The 18,772-nt window shown below is 36.4% G+C and overlaps 1 protein-coding gene across 9 annotated transcripts in view; it reads left to right on the top strand.

Moving 5' to 3' along the window:
- SEMA5A (semaphorin 5A) overlaps nt 1-18,772 on the top strand; it is a 326,650-nt gene that overhangs the window by 213,295 nt on the left and 94,583 nt on the right. For all 9 annotated transcript variants that reach the window (XM_030495666.1, XM_030495658.1, XM_030495648.1 and 6 more), the window contains one exon: nt 12,652-12,859. In XM_030495666.1, coding sequence (XP_030351526.1) covers nt 12,652-12,859 — 208 coding nt within the window. The remainder of the gene's footprint in view (nt 1-12,651; nt 12,860-18,772) is intronic.

Raw genomic sequence — 18,772 nt, 5'->3', positions numbered from 1 at the left:
GTTATTGGAAGTAATCTTATTGGAAGATAATTTTTGTAGATAGGAACTCTAGATTTTCCTCTCACTTTGAGAAGCACCTTCTTAGTCTAGAAACTACGATATAAATGCAGTAATAATAATGATGATCAAAGTAGTTGAAATTTGAGTCACAATTCAAGTGTGAAAGTGGAAGGTAGTCTATCTGTATGCATTAATACTTTCTAGTTCAAAACAAGAGAAACAGAGAAATTTCAATGCAGATCGATAATGGGGCATTATACACTGTGGCAGGCAGTTGTCACTTTTTAAAAACTGTTTCTCTTCTGTTGTAAGAAAACATGGTTGCTTTGTTTCTTGTGCCTTTCCTTGACAAAGATATAGTGTGCTTTTACTCAGTTGTGAAGCACTCCTGCAACAGTTTTAAAAATATTTTCCTGTAACTTCTTATCCTTCTGGCCTTATGCAATGTCATTTTAAGAAGCTTGAAACAAGGACAGTCAGTTACTCCGCTGTCTAAAACTGGTGCATGTTGGAAGACACCAGTCCTAACAGCAACATGATGATCTTGAACATTTGTTTAAAAAAATCAAATAGGAAGCCCTAAAATCAATAACCTTATTCTCTACTCCTTTTGTAGTGACCACTACCTCTGATAAAGGAAAACCCTGTCTGAATTAATACTTTGTTTACAGTATTAATCTTTCCAGGAAATTGGTTGCATCGTTTGGTCTTCAAGAGCCTAATGTCTGTTCTGGGATTTATGCTTGTTACTAAGAATGTTACTAAGAATGCTTGCTATATATTTCTGCTAGAATGTTTGTTATTTTCCAGTGTAAACTACTGGTTTACTATGTAATTTAAACACAGAAATGTTGATTTGCTGCTGCCGTGTGTATTGTGTCATCTGTACTGGGCAAAGTGGCTTTAAAATGTTACCAAATGAGAATGGTCATGTCTAAAGTCCAGGCTAGATAGTTATAAATGATAGTATAGGGCTCTAGGGGATCAAACCCAACATTTAAAATGTCCAGTAGTACTGATTTCCCTTGGCTTTATCACTGTATGTAGAGATAAATCATTCTGCCAGCTCCAGTTGGAGAGTGCTAAAGAGATTTCTTAATAAGTAGATAGCTCTAACCAGAGCTGGCTAAATTATTCCCTGACAGCAATTTATATGTGAGAATCACAGCCCTTTATTTGGTTCACAAATTAACCACTACTTATTTGCAGTCATTTTTTGTTATTCTAATCAACCCATAAATAGGTCACAATTTTGATTAGTTTGTTGCTGATATTTGCTCATACAGTTTGTTTATAATTTAGATAACATGTTCATGAATTGCTTGCTGCAAGTAGATGGCATTTGTATTCTGTTCTCTCATGGGAAAAATTTAAGTAGGAGAAGCCCTTTTTTCAGTTCACAGATTATCATTATTTCTTTGTAATTGCCCAGCTCTATCAGAAAAAGACTATAAATAAATGTCCAAAGAACGTACGACGTGTGCACTTCTGTGCTGGCACTGGAAGTCAGAATTACTGCAGGAAGCAGTTACTGGCTGAAGAAGAGCTGGCTCTGCTTGCATGAGGGAAAGGGTAATGCATGAGCTGGGAAAGGAAAGACTGTGAAAAGCTGAAGGCAAAGCCTCAACCTTTCATTAAAAAGAGACCAGCTCCTCTTCACTGAGTTTTCAAATCCTGTTCGACTATTTTATAGACTTAGAATGGCGAAATAGCCCTTCCTTCTTCCTTTCTAGTTTTTGCAGGAATGTCACCTCTTCTTTCTGGCGAGGAAACTAGACTTGATAACATTCATTTGTTATTAGATAATTCTAATGCACAGAATGTGAGGCCACGAGTGAAAACAGGTATCTTACATGGTATTCAGTGTTATCCTGCTGTCTTCAAAGCTAAGTTTTCTATTAGGTCTAAGCCTATATTCAAATCTGTTGTTTTGCTCCTGGTAGTGTACAGTGATGGTCAACAGACCTGGTCCTAATTTTGAAAGCAGCTATTGAAACTCGCCTTATCCTGGAGAAAAGTTTTAGCTTTGAACCAACTGTGTAACTCTTGCATGAGTACACAGTTGGTGTTCAGGACTCTTCCTGAGAGAAATGGGAAGGAAGCCTTCCTCCCTTTGAACGGACTTGGCTGTATCAGAACTTTCCAGAAAGGATTAGGTAACTTGGCATGTTGCTGAGCATTGTGAACTTCAGAGTATTCTGCAAGGCCTTCTACTTCTAAAAAGTCTTTCATTTAAGATGAACATTTATAAGAGTGACTCAATGAACACCTGCCAACCAAAGAAGAAAGTGGAATAGTGGGTGGGGGGGAAGAAATTCCAAACCTTACATGAAACTCATCCTTGACCCTAAAAAAAAAAAAAAAACCAAGCAAAAAAAATCCCCAACCAAACAAAAACCCAGAAATGTTGGATCACAAGCATGATGACATTTTATGTATGATACTCAGTGTGAGATGTCAGTAAAGCAGAAGTTAAATATTCTACTGAACTCCTGTTTGTGTTATGAACTTCATTCTGCAGCCTTTTTCCCGATAAACCTCAATAAATACAAATGTTTACAACTATGCAAATACAAGCAGTGCCGTTAGTAATCAGTGGGGGTTTCCTCCTTTCCTCCTTTTAGTATTTGTGGGGGGGTGGTTTCACTTGCCTTTACCCAGCTCTGGTCATAGGACATGGCAAATCCTCATAAGCTAAAGAATTTCTTAATACAGATATGCCTTATTTACTTTGTTCTGTGACTCGTAAGAGTTATCAAAATATGAAGATGTGTTATTCTAAATACCGTGGCCTTTGTGTGAAGAGTCCTACAACCTGCAGGCAGATTCACAAAAGTTAGATTAAGTTCCATATGTATTTTACTGGATCAAGTCACTGGGTAAGAGTCATAATACTCGGAGTGTAGACTCACTTGTCTACAGATTCATTCGTCTAGTTTATTTTTATTTTTCTTTCTTATCCCACGAATCTTGTAAATTTGGTAATACAGCTGCACACCTTCAGGAGGAATAGGCATGACCACACCCAACAGAGAGGTTAAATCACTTGCCTAGGAGACAAAAGCTGTTTTTTTAACTAACTGTGAGATTTCCTAGTTATTACCAGATGTCCTGACTCCTAGACTATTACATAAATGAGAAGTAATATGATTATATATATTGTATACTATGGCTGTTACTGCTTTAATGTCCTAGAGTAGTGAGATGAACATCTGGTGAGAGGTTTTTAGGTTCATGTCTCTAATCCCAACTTTGCTTCTGTCATTTCTCTATTTACTTCCTATTTTAGATTAGAAAGAAATCAGCATCATTCTTTCCTTCTGTATTTCTGAACAAAAGCTGTGCTTTATGGTGAAATTGCTGCTCAAGTACCATGTACATCATACTGGATTTGTACTGGATATATGTCTTTGGCTCATCTAGGAGCTGAGGCGTAGGGGCATGTACTATCCAAACTGCAAATGAGTTTGAGTATGGGATAGTCCCTGAAATCTTCTAGTCAGCCAAGTTTGTGATGCTTCTGGATCTGCACAGTAGTCAGTTGTCTTTCTGACACTTCCAATGAAAATAGCCACATATGACTCAGTTAAGAAATGAGGCAAGGTTTATTGTGGGTTATTATCTGAGTAGTTTTCTCCACTTGTGCATGTAAGTGCTTCTTTGATCTGGGCCCTGGCAAGTTTATTCAGTAGGAAAACACTATTGTATTCATAGCATGCATTAGGTAGTACAAGGTATTTATTACTGTGGTGGCACGAAGGAAGGCAATAAAAAATAATACAAGCAGTAAGCACTCCCTGTCCAGTCAGATCAAATCAGAGTTAATACATCTCAACTTTGGAAGACTGGCAGGGATCATGGGCCTGTATTCACTAGTAATTTTAGCCTTTGTGTACAGTGTGGCATTCTTCATTGCTGCTCTGTGTCAGATAGGAAGCCTTAAATCATAAGAACCATTTAATCTTGCAATTAATATCTGTGTTTATTATCTGCTCTACTACTTTAGTTAGAGGTTACACATTTCTTTAGAGGTCGTCATCTTCACTCTCTGAGAAATACAGTCCTAGCTACTGATAAAATATTTGACAAGATCTCACAAAAATTGGGATGTTTTCTCTTCCTGAGAATAAGTTTCTGGGAAATTAATATAGACTTTTTTGTTAGCTTGTTTCATTTTGAATTGTCTTACCCAGTAGCAACCTTATAGTTTTCTTCCTTTCTCTTTTCAGAATCCAGGATATAAAAATATTACATCTCTTGATAGGTGTAACGTTTCCCATTCAGAACCGTAAGAATTCTTGTGTCGTCTTTGCCTCAGGGCTTCAAATCTTATGTATGTGTGATTTTTAGCGCAGTAAAAGCTGGATGTTGCCAACATGCGTGTCTGTAATTAAAATATATTGCCAAATGGGTGTTCTCTAGAATAGGTGTTACTCACATGTAGCTCTTGATATTTGATCTGTTTAGTTATCATCTAACTGTGCTTAGGGAGAAAAAATTTCTGAGCTAGAAGAACATGTCTTTTTACATACCAAGTTATTTCAGTCTGATGCAAGACAAGAAGCTATACTGGCCTTCTTTGAGGATGCTGACTTCATTCATCATGATCCTTGTAAATATTTTTTTATTACTGCGTAACTTTATAGACAGAAGTAGAACAGTATAACAGAATTAAACACAAGTTCAAAATGAGATTATTGCTTGGTAATGGACTGTCACTGGTTTTTAATTTGTCAGCAGATCAAGTCAGTGTGCAAGAAAACAGTGTAACAAAAGATGTGTAAGATCTTCAGTAGGAAAAGGTACCTGTTAAAGTATCTATACTAACTATATTGTTATCGTTACATAAAACAGTTTTACAAAAAGTGAAGTTTCAAGTTTTAATTTTTTTTTATACTTTAGATGTTATTACTGTTCTGAATACCAGTTTCACACATGAAGTCTTAAGGGAGAGAAAGCTGGCAATTGAACCCAGATCTCACAAGTCTCCAAATTAATTCATAAGACAATTTCTGTATTAAAACTTTTATAATTAAAAATTAATTGAGTTTTCAAATAAAAGATTTTTATAAGATACCACTTCATAAAGTCTTAAAATAGCTAATGCTTTATGTCATATAAACAAATGTAATGTACCACAGATTGAAATGTTAATAAGTGGGGTTTTGTTGACTCCAGCCTGTTAAGGAACTGTAGCTGTTACAGCTTTTGCTTATAGGTATTCTAAAGATATATGTTACTTCTGACTAAACTGAGTTATGAAGTGTTATGGATAGGTTCATCTGCTCCAAATCAGACAAATTTATGAACTTGTGTCTTCTCTCTTGCAGTCACATCTTTGGCAAGCTGAAAATCTCTTATCAGATTGAAAACAGAAGTAGTAAATAAAGGTGCACCAATGAGCATAAGTCATGAAAAATACATACATTTTGAGATTGGTGAAATTACTTCGGGGTTTTTTTTTGTCAGGCAGGAGGAAACATCTCTTTTATCCAACTACTCTCTCCTCTGAAACTGTTAGTACACTAAACACTATGTAGTATAACTGTTTGCATATAATTTAAAGATACCTTTTACTAAAATATATTGAAAGTAAATATGTACCTTTTTAACACTTATTTTTTTCTTTATAATTGTCAAGACACCAGAAAAGAGAATGTCTAACTGTAAGATTGCTGCAAACTGTTATAGTTTGACAGGAAGCTCCAAATTAACAGGGCAGACAATTTGCAACATTTCTTGGGAAAATGCAACAAGATTATTTTTGTATTTCCAGCTACAGTACCTGTTAAAGCTTTTGTTATGCAGTTACGTAATTGCCTTTTTGATATAAAAAATGTGCTTTCTATCTGTATTTCTGTTAATACCCACTCTTGTCTTGTTATTGTCATCATGATAGTGAGCTGTAATAGCAAGGCAGTCACAGTAGTTTATTGTTGAAATTCTTCGTAAACTTGTCACAGTTTTTATTCTCTATCAAGGCTGCAAAATGATCATGTTTAGATTTCTAACCTCCATTTTTGACTGACACTTGTAGAAAAATCTTATAATATATATTTTATTACATCATGAAATGTATTAAAAGTAGGAAAAAAACCCCAAATTAATTAGCACACTGATCAGATTGTTCAAGCAGTGGTTTAATTTCAAATGGAGATACAAACTATAAACATGTAAAAGAACTCTGAAAATAAAAATTAAATTTAAATTTATGCCTGGATAAAGCATCAGAATCTCATATTCACTTTTTTCCTAAAGAAGTAACGAATATGCATTTAAAATGTTAAAGTATTTAAAGTATAATTCTGTAATTTAAGGTGGAATTTTAAAATCAAACTATATCCTTGGATTGTTTTTTTGTTGTGGGTTTTTTTTTTTTCCCCTGCATCATTGTAGAAGTACTACATTTACCCATAATCTATTTTTAGCAAAGCAAAAGGGTTGAAGCTCAGTCTTTCACTTGTCCTTTAGGCAGTAGTGTGATTAAAAACCAATTCCAGTAAATCAAGTATAAATACATATCTCAGAAACCTGGAGGTAAAAGATAAATTAAGTTACAGAGAATGGTTATGTTTTCTTATCTTCTAAATATGCCCTTGCTTTAAACCAAATTGTACCCCACCCCTGTATGGGAAAAGAGATTATAGCAAAGGCTTTAATTATCCATATTCTATTAATGATTTCACTAATTTTAAAGTTATTTTAGGAAGGGAAAAAATGGGCAGGTTTTAAATCTTTTAATATTCTGTGTACCATATGCATCTTTTTTGATGTTACACAGATTGCTAAATCATAAATCCTGGGCTTTCTCTTTGTATGCTCATCCAGCTGCTGCATTAGCTGTTCCTATGTCTTTTTTTCTGCATTGAGCACACTTAAACCCTTATGCAATCTAATACTGTCTTTGGACTAATTTTCTGCTTTTAACCAAATGCACATTCTGCTTTGCAGTAGGGCTTTCTTTTAGCTCTTCCAGTGGAGGAAGACAAAAACTGATGAATTTTTTCACAGTGAGAGGATGTTTATCAATCACCTTGCACTTTCTTTGATTTCATACAATTATAGATTCTGTACATCAATTTTTGTTTGGTATTTCAATTTATTCTTCTGAAAGACCACTGCTTTGAAGACAACCCTAAAACCCTATTTTTTTTCTGTTTCTATGGTGCTGAATACGAATGTTATATGATGAATGTGAATACTTTGTATATACATATGGATAATATTTACAAGAAACATTAACAGATTTGTTCTTTAATATCACCAGTCTTAATACTGTGTGAATGCTTTTATTTTCCCTCTGGAAAAATAATTTATATGCAACAAATAATATGCAAAGCCAGAGTATAATGGACAAAATAAAAATAGTTAATAAATATTATTTTACAAAGTCTATTTCAGATTACACTCATTGAAAACATGTAATTTGCATCCATTTCAGCTACACTTTAAAAACGTATTCTCTGGAATATGCATCTATTAATTTTAAACTTTTCTTTAAAACAAATAACCTGATTATCTTAAGGTCCTTTCCAACCCTAACTGTTCTATGATTCTATTATGTTGACAGATTGTTAAAGATGTCAGTGAGTCTGTTTTCACTTAATATGCATAGTGTATTTCTTGCATAGGTTGTACCTTATTCCTTACTCAAGTTCAATTACAAATGTCACTTGAAGTACCGAATAGAGCTTTAGCTTCCATTTTCTGTGTCTTTCATTGACGATTTCTTCTGCATTGACCACATTCTTTCATCTACTTACAGCATCGTACTTTTCAAAACAATATTTTCTGAGGAGATGGTTAAATAGGCCCCTATTTACATTTACTATTCTTAGTTTATAATTTGCAGTGGATGTTGCTGTTTCTTGAGTTTTTCGTGGTATAGGCAAGGATATTTTCAGATCTGTAAAGGCACCTTCTTGTACTCAGAAAGTGCAGGAATACTTGTAAAGTTATAAATATAGGCATAAAACTAGTCTGAGGATATATTTGAGACTATTACAAGTACCTTTTGCTAGCAACTCATATAGCTTAGAAGGCACCAATGACTTTTTTTTCAGCATTACTGGAAGATGATACTATAAGCTTCTCCTCTGAAAAACGTTGACTCAGATTCTGTGTTTTGGTGCTGGTTCAGTTGCTTTCTGGAAACCACCTTTCGCTCCAAGATACTATGCTAAACTAATGTAAAATGTAGATTAAATTAGGTTTTGTTTCACCGTCAGAAATTACAAGAGTTAGGTCTGAAAGTTTCCCTCTCAAAAAGGAATAGGTAAAGTTTTTTTCCTTTCTTTTAAAGTGGTGAAATGAACTTTGACACTCCCCCATTTTGGATGATTTGCTAAAGAAGTTTTTGCTTGAAGAATACAGCAATATTTTGTAAACATAATAGCTCAGATAAATATTTATTCTCCTCCATAGCAAGAAGTCGCTACAGCTTCTTTGAGTGTTCTTATTTATGTTATCAAGAAATTACAAGTTTATTAGTTTGTTGCATCTGCCGTTTATCTTGCATGTTCATTTTCTGTTTTCCTTTGCAGGTGTCTCCATAGATGTTATAATGATTTTCAACCACACTCTTGCATCATTCTCCGTTGCTAGCTGTGCTTTATACCATTTACCATCCTTTGGTTTTGTCCCATTATCATTTTGTTCATTACAGACTCTGTTGCCTCCAAACTTGTTCTCTTCAACTCCATCTCAGGCTTTCCATTCAGTTCTTCATAGTCTCCTACACATTACATTGTAATATTTCAACTGGAATTTGTCTTTCCTCTTCATCTTCATTCACAGTGATTAGATTTCGAATGTTCAATTGCTGGTTTTGCAGGTCTTTTAAAAAGTATTGAGGTTAAAGCACATCATTTACTCATTCTGGCCAATGTCATTGTATTTTACTACTCCTATATATACTTGGTCATCCTTAAATCAAGGCTGTCAGGTGTCTGCGTCTATTCCAGTATGTCTTGCTTACACTCAGGATGCAAAGGTGCCATTCATTTGAATTCTTATGTAGCTGTTGGACTCAGCTTTGACATTTGTGATGAAACTGGAACTTTCCCTGTGTCCGTGGTGGTAAAGTTACATCCATTAGGAAGGTCTGTGTTTATTATTCTTCTTAGCTATTTCTTGGCAGAAGTGGACAGTGAGTTTGATTATAAAGTAAATATTCACTTGAAAGATTTTGACTGTTCTGAAAACCTGCATGCCCCAGAGCTGTATTCAAGACACATTTCTTTCTCTACTTCTCTCTTTATTTTGCTTTACAACTGTGGTGTGAAAAAGGCTGAACAGTCAACACTTTCAAGGATGGGACTTTAACAAGTTCTTTAGGAAATATGCAATCTTTGCTGGAGGCTGGGTGCGTGATATTGCATGCATTGTAGTAGAATTGAAAACACTGGAGCAAATGGCAATGATTTTCCACTGTAAGGGAGCCTGGTATAGCCATTATTACATGTGGGTATAGTTTGAGAAGGTTGATAGCTACATACCCTTGCTATGTACCATAGTCTGATGAACATAGCCACCAATTCAATCTATGCCTGTCTCAAAAGTTGCAGTATACAAATAGATCCTCACCCTACTTTGGGCTCCCAGGTGGTTCATGCAAAATCAGAGTCATAGGCAGGAGGAATTTAAAGCAGAGAAGATAGGTTATAAAAGGTCTGAAGTAGGAGAGCTTACTGAGGCAGAAGTAGATCTCAGATAGCATTTTATTCTTTTTTTATTGAACTTACATATGACCCACATGGCTGTTTGAAGAGTAGTGTTTCTTCCTGATAATCTGTGGGATTTCTGGCACTGTTTCTTCACTTAAAGCCCAGTCAGTTATGACTTCCAACATTTCTGTGCAAGTGCTGACCCTCTTAGATGGCAAATGGGAAAGGAATGTTTTGGGAGATGCTGAAAGAAGGCAAAAGGAAACGGGAGGAACGGAAAAGGTATGCCAAGATAAGAAGGAAGAACAAGAGCAATGACAGCTGTCCTGGGGAAGGCATTAATGCTGGCAGATCTCAAAGTGAGAATGTTTTATTTCAATCTAGAGTAGTATGATGCTGTAACCATATTCTCCAGGTCATAGGCCTGAACATTAAAAAAAAAAAAAAAAAAAATTGGAATTCTGCCCTCTACAATAAACAAATTCACTGAGGAGAAAAGAAACACAACGTATTTGGTTTTGATAATATTCTCTTGTCCAAAGCTGCACTTTTAAATTAAATATGTATGTAGGCATGGAGGAAGGAGGCCTCCAGTCTTAGGGGGTTTTTTTATTCTCTTTTATCTTGGCAGAGGTGACAGCAAGTGTGGATGCCAGACTCAGCACAGTGGCAGGAAGAAATATTAGTTTGTACAAGAAGCATGTGCTGAATGTGTACCTGATTTTTGTCTCATGCAGGAAAAAGATGCAGGCAAGCCAACTATAATGAATCATGAATCATGCTGAATCTGTTGGCTGCCAGTTAGACAGGTGATAGAGAATTGTACTAACTGATCTATAAAGTGATACCGATTAATTTATGTCTGTAAAATGATCTCACTGATTCTTCTTTTCTTCCTCCTAGTACCTCTTCCAAGTTCTGTGCTCTAAAAAATAAAGTCTAACCCACACAGCCACTGATTTTTTTCTGGGCACTTCTCATACTTTTGAAACTTACTGTAATTATAGTTGAGATTTTGCATCCAGCCATCATCAGTAGAAACACTGCTTCTTAGATTCTTCAGTTGAGCTGGTTGTCACTTAATTGTGAGACAAAACTGACTCTTGGCAACGGTTTAGTTGCTTTTTTAATATAACTGTACTTTAGATTGTTTGGAAAGAAAGTGATAGTCAAATTAGAGTGTTTTTTAATAGCAAAAAGGTTAAATTTTAATGAAAATTGAAGTTGTCATTTAATGAAAGGTTTTTTCCTAATAAATACATACAGTGAGTCCTGACAAGCCTGTTTATACCAAGAAAGGAGGAAAAGGTAAACAATTATAGAAAGTGATTATATTAAGAATAGAGAGGTCAGTCAGAAGGCTTTAACATGCAGACATTATCTGTTACACTCAAAATCTTGTTAGGGACTAAGGGGAATGCACTTTATCTACTGAGCTAAGCATTTATAGTTCATCTAATTAGTTTTGACTGTCTTATAAAATTAAGTCCATATTATCTAAGTATTAAAGTTTTGTTAATGATATGGTTAAAATCTGATACATAAACTTCCTACAAAATGTTATTTGGTGTTATGCTCCCCCTTCCAGTACTTCTCCAGTTCTTAAGACTATTAAGTCTTCCTCAGGAAGAGGGAGAAGACTTTAACAGTGATTAGCATCTTGAGTTCTCCACCTCCTCTTCAGTTTTGGAGTTTGCTTGAGGCTACTTTTTTGTATTTCCTTAAGGTTGCTGAATTGCTGTTCCTCACTACTTCCCAGGCGAAATGTGGGAGCTGCACACTGCTCTCCCACCACCTTGTTACCCTGGAAGGTATGAGGGCAGTGACTATGTAGAGGTGCCAGCCCCTGCCCCGGCTGCTCCCAGAGTGAAGCCAACATGCGGAGGCAACAAGCACATGGCCACCAGGCAATTGCTGCCATAGCTGAAACAAGCTCTCGATAAGGCAGGGTCAGACCTGTGCTGAGAACCTGCACGGCCAGCTCTCCACCAAGCTTCTGGCTTTGTGCTAGTGATGGCAAAACCCATATTTACTGGGCTGCAGAACATCCCAAATATTTGTCTTGAATTTTTTACCGACTCACAAGAGATGTTACAGTCTTTTGAGACTTCACATGAGTAAGAACTAATCTCAGTATGTGTTTGCAGTGTTGAATCTTTAAAATTTACTGTAGCTGGTACATGAAAGATTGCATAATGCAGTTTTGGTCAGATAGGTACCTAAAATATTTATCAGTATGAGAATGTTGTCTTTTGCGTTCAGAACAAATGTTCTTTGATATTTCTAAATTATTCAAAAACTTTGCATGAGTGAATCAGAAATCTCATCAGTTGTCTGACACTGGTTTGTGATGCTTAACTGTGTTTGCTTAGAAATCACAATAAGAATAGAAGTTGAGAGCAAATGCTAAAAGATAAGATTTTTCTAGAGGTCAAAATCCAGATAAGTAAGAAGAAGGAACACAGCCTTGTTTTATTATTGTATTCACCTAGACTCAATTAAGACCTGCAGATATTCATGCATATGAACACAATACATATGTAAACCCCATAGTTTTCAACACATAGTATTTTAAAACAGACTGGAACAATGATGGACTTTATTGCTTTTTAAACTGCTTTAAACATAGTAATGAGCAGTACAATCTGGTAAACTAAAACCAGTAACCCTTGCTGTGAATGTGCATTTATAATGATCAGACTTTGAAAGCTCATTTTCTAGTGACTACTGCTGTGAAGTCTGTTATACACTAATAAGATTATTTTTTACTATATTACATCACATCGTAGAAAACTTTAATGGCTGTTCTCAAGTTCTTTTCACCGTACTATAAGCAATTTAGGAAACTCCAGTCAAAGTACTCCCACGTTCTGAGGCTTCGTTGAAAACATCCAGCATGAGATGAAGATTCATTCACTGAATGACACTAAGTAGGTAGAATTCCTGTTATGATTTTTAGTAACTCATTTTCCTCTTGCATTTGCAGACTATGGTACTATTAAGAAAGTACTTGCCCCAATGAACCAGACTTCAAGCAGCTGCCTGCTTGAGGAAATTGAACTGCTGCCAAAAAGTCAGCGAGAGCCTATCAGGAGCCTTCAGATCCTGCACAGCCAGAGTGTCCTTTTTGTGGGCCTTCAGGAACATGTGATTAAAGTCCCCCTGAAGAGATGTCTCTTTTACAAAACATACAGGTATGAAGAATCATCCAGTTTGATTTGAGTGGAGAAAAATGCTTACAGGGGGTTGTGGAAAAATGGGAATTGAAAATGACTGTAAGCAGGAATCCAAATTAATTACCTCTCTCAGCAATTACTTTCTATCTACACTGTTTATCAGAAGTGTCTCTGACTTCTTGTGCAGACTTGTCAGGACTAGATGAGACTCTCAAGGAATTATATTGAAATTTAAGTGTCGTCATAAAGATTCTGAATTGTGATATGAAACTTTAAGACATGGTTTATATACAAAACAGGTATGTAATAAGGTGCAATATACCTGCTGGTTTAATATATTTGAAACTTGAAATTTGAACAAATTTAATGTGGGGTTTTTTTTAAACAAACAGTGTTATAACTGAGCAAAGAATATCTCTGTGGGTTCAGAAAGAAAACTGGATTGGATGAACTGAAGTTAAGTCTGGTTGCAAAAGTGGCTATTTAAAGGTAGTGCTGGATCAGGAAACCATAAGAAATGTTAATATTCTACTAGGTGAAAGAGTTATGCAGCTAATAGTTGTTCAGTCAAACAAGGAAAATAAAAATTGTCGCTTGGTTTTAGACTGTATTGAGGTAGTTATGGAGTTTAAAGTTCAGCATACAACTTTTTCTGTAGGTTATCCAAAAGCACTTCTGGGTTGCAAAACATATGCTACTAGAGATCGATAATTTCATGTCATTAGTTATATCTTCCCTTTGATTTGTGGTTACAGTAATTAAGTGTAATTATTCTTTTTTTACATCAGAGAGACTCTGAACCAATGTGATGAGCTTTTTGAGAACTGTGACAGATGCATTTGGTTGTGTTTTAGTGTATTTTGCTTTCAGCTTGTTTAATATACGTTCCTTTGAGAAGCTGGGCTATTAAAGGAGAGAGAAGGGGTTGCCTTTCTTGGCAGCTACACTCAGGATAACAGAGATGTTGTTTGTGCAGCAGACAGAGATTATACTCCATGCAAAAGCAGTGATCATTTGCAGGAGGAGACATTTCTGGCTGTCAGAGGGACCACACATGCGGTCACAGCAGGGAGGTGGCCACAGGGCAAAGGTATAGAGCTGTGGCATGGGACAGTGGAAGGACTTTTCCAAGGGACCTGGCTCTACGTGGGGATTGGTGCCATGCAGGAACCCAATGAAAGTCTACTGGGTTGAGAACAAGACTGGAGGAAAAGCCATGCCCTGGAAAACTGGAGTAGACTACGGAAGGGTAGTATTCTCTTTATTACAGTTCTTTACCAGCCCTTTTTGTTTATGCTGTCTTATGTAGCATATTTTAAGCATTTTCTACTGAAATAGAAGTGATAGGACACTCAAAGCCTGCAATACTTATTTTACTGGAAGACTGCAATACTTATTTTAAGGGAAAGTTAAATATAGGCATGTCTATGCCTCAAGTTTTTTGCTGGTTTAGGGGCCAACATAGGACCAAGTTTCATCTTTATTTGATTTAGGGAGTTGAAACAGGATGTGTGGTGGTTTGGTAGCCCTTTTTGTTTTGTTTCCTCTTTTTCATGAAGTGAAGACCTTATATATTGTGAGGGATATATGTGTGTGTATGTGTATATCTGAAAGAAAAAAATCTAATGAAATATTCTAATGCTTCTCTCTTTTCTTGAATGTGATATGATTATGCCATTCTGGTTGCATAAGACATTGAATGTGATTCCCTAAGCACACACGTTTATTTCAGAAAGAGAGATTAACCTGGTATCCCGTGTTTTCTTAGGATTTGTGTACCCATAATGGCAATCATAAACACAGAGAGCTCAATAATACATGTGTCCCATACTTATACCAAGCCTGCACGCCAGACAGTTCAAGGCTGCAGTCTCATTATGTTAATAGTGAGATGTGAACTCCATAATTCAGAGATGAGACTTCCAGAGCACCTGCTTAGCTGTTGCCTGTATGGAGGTCCCACAAGGTCCCTGGTATCTGTGCTTCCGTCAGTACAAGTCCCGGGGCACATCAGTGCTATTCTGGCTGAAGGGCGCAAACATACTTCTGGCCTCACGGGGTGGGACTGCTGTCTCAAATCATAGACCAGATGCATGGCTGCAGGCTGAGCATTCCTCTCCCTGTTTGAACAGTGGGGTCTAATTGACTAGGTTTTAGAAGATTGCTTTAAAAAAAAAAAGAAAAAAGTGCTGTTCCCTTTTGCTAAGTAGAGCAGTAGTTAAATGACTCAAATCCTGCTCAAATGATAACTTATTCCACTGCCCAAAGCTATGTAAAATCTTGTCTTCCACTGGTATGACTTACTTAAAAGGAGATAAAATTATTCCTTGTGGGGTTTTCCAATCATATCTTTTGTAGTTGTATGACTTTCCTTGTAATAATTAAATATCCGTTGCATCAAAATGGTTGCCATCCATACTTTCTTCTTGGTTAAAGCGTTCACCAGCAATTCTAGCTGTTTTGTGAGAAAGGAGAGGATTTGCAGATGTGATCCAGATAAAATAAGGCATCTCCTTGTCATCTATCATTAAGGACTAATGTCATTTGGAAAATGGAGACATAGTCTTTCTCTCACTATCACTGACTTTTGGCTAGACTAGTTTTTTTCCTAGCTTAAGCTAGATTTCAAGCATATTATTTGGTTCTCTCCTTGAAGAGGGTATAGGTACCTTCCTCAGGGTTATAAATTTCACTACGTAATGAAACATCTGAAACTTAGTCACTGAATTGCTGAGAGCTTGCTTTAATACTAACATTCTTGTTATATGTTGCCAACTATTACTTCAACACAATAGCAATGGATAACTAGAGTAATGGGTAAACCTTACCTAAGGTAGTGCCTTGGGGCATTGTGGTTTGTTTTTTTTTTTTTTTTTTTTTTTGCTTATTTTAATTTTATCCATTCACGTTTATCATACTTATGGCTGTATAACTGTGCCAAGGCTGTATTCTGAACTTGCATCATTAATAACTAGAGTTTCTTTCCCAGATCAAGGGCATGTGTAGTCTTTAATATCTACTTCACAGAATTATTGAGAAATAGAAGTAAAGCATGCTTGTGTATGAATAACAGCCTTAAAAAACCCCAAAGCCTCAAGATGTGCTAGCACATCTGCTCTGTCTTTTCGTGTCAATGGCAGAGTGCTCACCATTTAATCTTTTCTAATCTTTAGGTTTATTGCAAAGCTTTCAGACAATGCAACTTCAGTCCCTCTGTTGAACAAACTAGCTGTTCCACAAGCTAATATCTCAATGTCAAGATAATTTTGAGATTGCCTGTTTTTTCTTTTTATTTCATTATTCCTTGTTTTATCTTCACATACTAGCCTCAAAGCATGTGCTTATTGCTTCTATTTGTAGTTTGTTATGTCTCCTTAATTATCATTCTGACATGCAGTACATATTTAGCTAATCTGTATTTTCTTGTAAATCTGTTCCTCCAGCACATTCCTGTGGTGGAATCCTCTGTGACATCGTGCTGCCTCTGACAGACATTCCCTCTGATTCAGGGCAGTCCTGTTCCATACGAGCTCACAGTTCCGCTCCCACAAACACTGTTATTGAAGGTCCTTGAAAATACAGTTTTACATTTGGAGGCTTATTTTGATTTTTTTTATTTTTTGTCTGTGTTCTAGGTGCAGTTTAGTGCACTTTAGCACCATGGCAGCAGACCATACCACATGCAGAGCCTGTTGTCGCACCTATAGATTTGGTTGCTCAGCCCTTTCCATATGCCATGATGTTTTTGCTGTTTATGAGTTGCCCATGCTACTTATTTGGATTGATATGTTTCATGGTGGGGTGGTCTCTCACTGACTTTGGCCAATGGCTGAATAGTTTTGAACATACCGACATAATCCTGCTGTTTTCAGGAGTCAGGTAGGAAAAAATGGTTTGAGACATTTGAGTTCTTACAAACAGTTGCCCAAAAAGCCCTGATGTCTTCATGCTCCAGGAGAAAGCAGCAAAATGGTTAGCTTAATTCGGCTCTCCTTGGGGAAAATCCTCAAGATTTGACCACGTTATTATCACTTGGGTATTGCAATTCACACCTGTTTATCCAGCTTTTACAGAAGACTGTCAACATTATTCACTGGAGCTACTATTTTCACTATGAATTCTCCCACTTTCTTCAGAGTTGAGTAGACCAAGCATAAAGCACAAGTGACTTTTGTATACCTGCTAATTAACTATAATGTGAGATAAATAGAATTATTATAATGAGAAAAATAACTATTAAACTCTCTAAAGTTGCAGTGTTTGATATTTACTTCGAAGGCTCTATGTATCTGTAATAAAGAATAAGATCTGTGGCAGGGGAATAAAGACTTTCCTCTGCAACAAAGAACCAGTCAGCTGTCTTTTATTGGCAGCTGTAGCCTTCAGAAGCAACCTTGGATGGCAGTAATTTCTTTGAGGCAAATTTATCGATGATATAATTTGTACTGGTGGTGTCAGTGGATCAGTTCTGAAAGTAGGGGCAATGAAAGGTTGTATCAGCCCAATGTTCTGCAAAATCTTACCAAGAAGGTTCAAGAGTTGAAACTTCTCATGGAAGATAGGTTTCACACACTTAGAAGTCTTGAAAACTGGTCTTACTATGACATTTTGCCTAAGTAAATAGTCACCTGCTAAAAGCTGTACAAATAGTGACTTCTCTGGTGTAAAAAAACCCCAACAATTTATGGAAATTGTTGAATATTGGTTTTTACATTCTATGCTTAAAATATTATTGCATCACAGGACTGTTTTGCTAAGTAATGTTATCATAGCTATTCTACTATAACTGTTCTCTCCCTCTGTACTCCATCATTTTTATTTTGTCATCTTTGTTAAACATCAGCTAATCAATCTATATATACACAAAAGATTACTATAACAGCACAGTACTAAAAAGGGTACTGGATTTACTAACAAAAGAAAGCAATTACTGCAAATTTGGTTATGCTTTATTTCACTCCTAGAACTCTAGCAAGAATATTAGATGAAGTATTTCTACCACTGTTGCATTCCTTCATTTTTCCTTAGCTATATATGTTGCTTCCTCAAAGTTACTATCACACTCAGTATGAACCTGTTCTCCTGGTAATAAAACACTGGGTATTATTACATAGCAGAAGTATTCCTGTGTACTAATACCATGCAAGTTATCAACAGGTCTTCTGGGCTCCCTAGTGTAAGAGAGACATGGAGCTCGTGGAGCAACACCAGTGAAGGGCTACTAGAAGGGTCTGGAGCATCTCTCCTGTGAGGAAAGGCTGAGGGAGCTGGGCCTGTTCAGCCTAGTGAAGAGAAAGCTTGAGGAGGGATCAATCCTGTCATGATCCTGAGCAATGTGCTGTGGATGACTCTGCTTGAGCAGGGAGATTCGACTAGATAGATGTTCTCTGGTGGTCTCTTCCAGCCACAACCATTCTGTGGTTCTGAGTAATGTGGCCTAAACTATTACTAGGTGCTAATGTGTCCAGAAGAGCTTGCCAACGCATGGAATTGAAATTGCTATTTTGAAATAATCTTTCCAGAATGGTTGGTTTTGGATATCCAGGTGGATTTCCTTATTTGAAAATACACGAGGCTAATTCCAGTTTTAATTAAAGAAACACTTCTGCATTAAAATGTTGGAACCACACGAGGACCGATCTGAATTAGTGATTCCAAAGTAATACTCCAGAATCAGAATCCTCATACATTTCCCAGACTAGGATAAACCATAATCCTGGCTGCAAGACTAGGTTATAATGACATTAAAATATAGGAAGCCTTTTACAGGTATTAGATACACTGCAAAATTATCTTCAATTATTGTGAACCTATGAGTCAGCAGAACCATGAAATAAGCACAGCTGAAACTTTTCCTCACTCAAAAGAAGTAGAGTATTAGTTCCATACTGGGGAGGGAATCAATTCAAGCTCTGCAGGTCTGAGGTTGAG

Source organism: Strigops habroptila, chromosome 1 (genome assembly GCF_004027225.2).
Source record: "Strigops habroptila isolate Jane chromosome 1, bStrHab1.2.pri, whole genome shotgun sequence".
In the NCBI taxonomy this organism is placed as follows: domain Eukaryota; kingdom Metazoa; phylum Chordata; class Aves; order Psittaciformes; family Psittacidae; genus Strigops; species Strigops habroptila.
The sequence above is the reverse complement of the archived record's forward strand: the minus strand, read 5'-3'. Positions and strand labels throughout refer to the sequence as shown.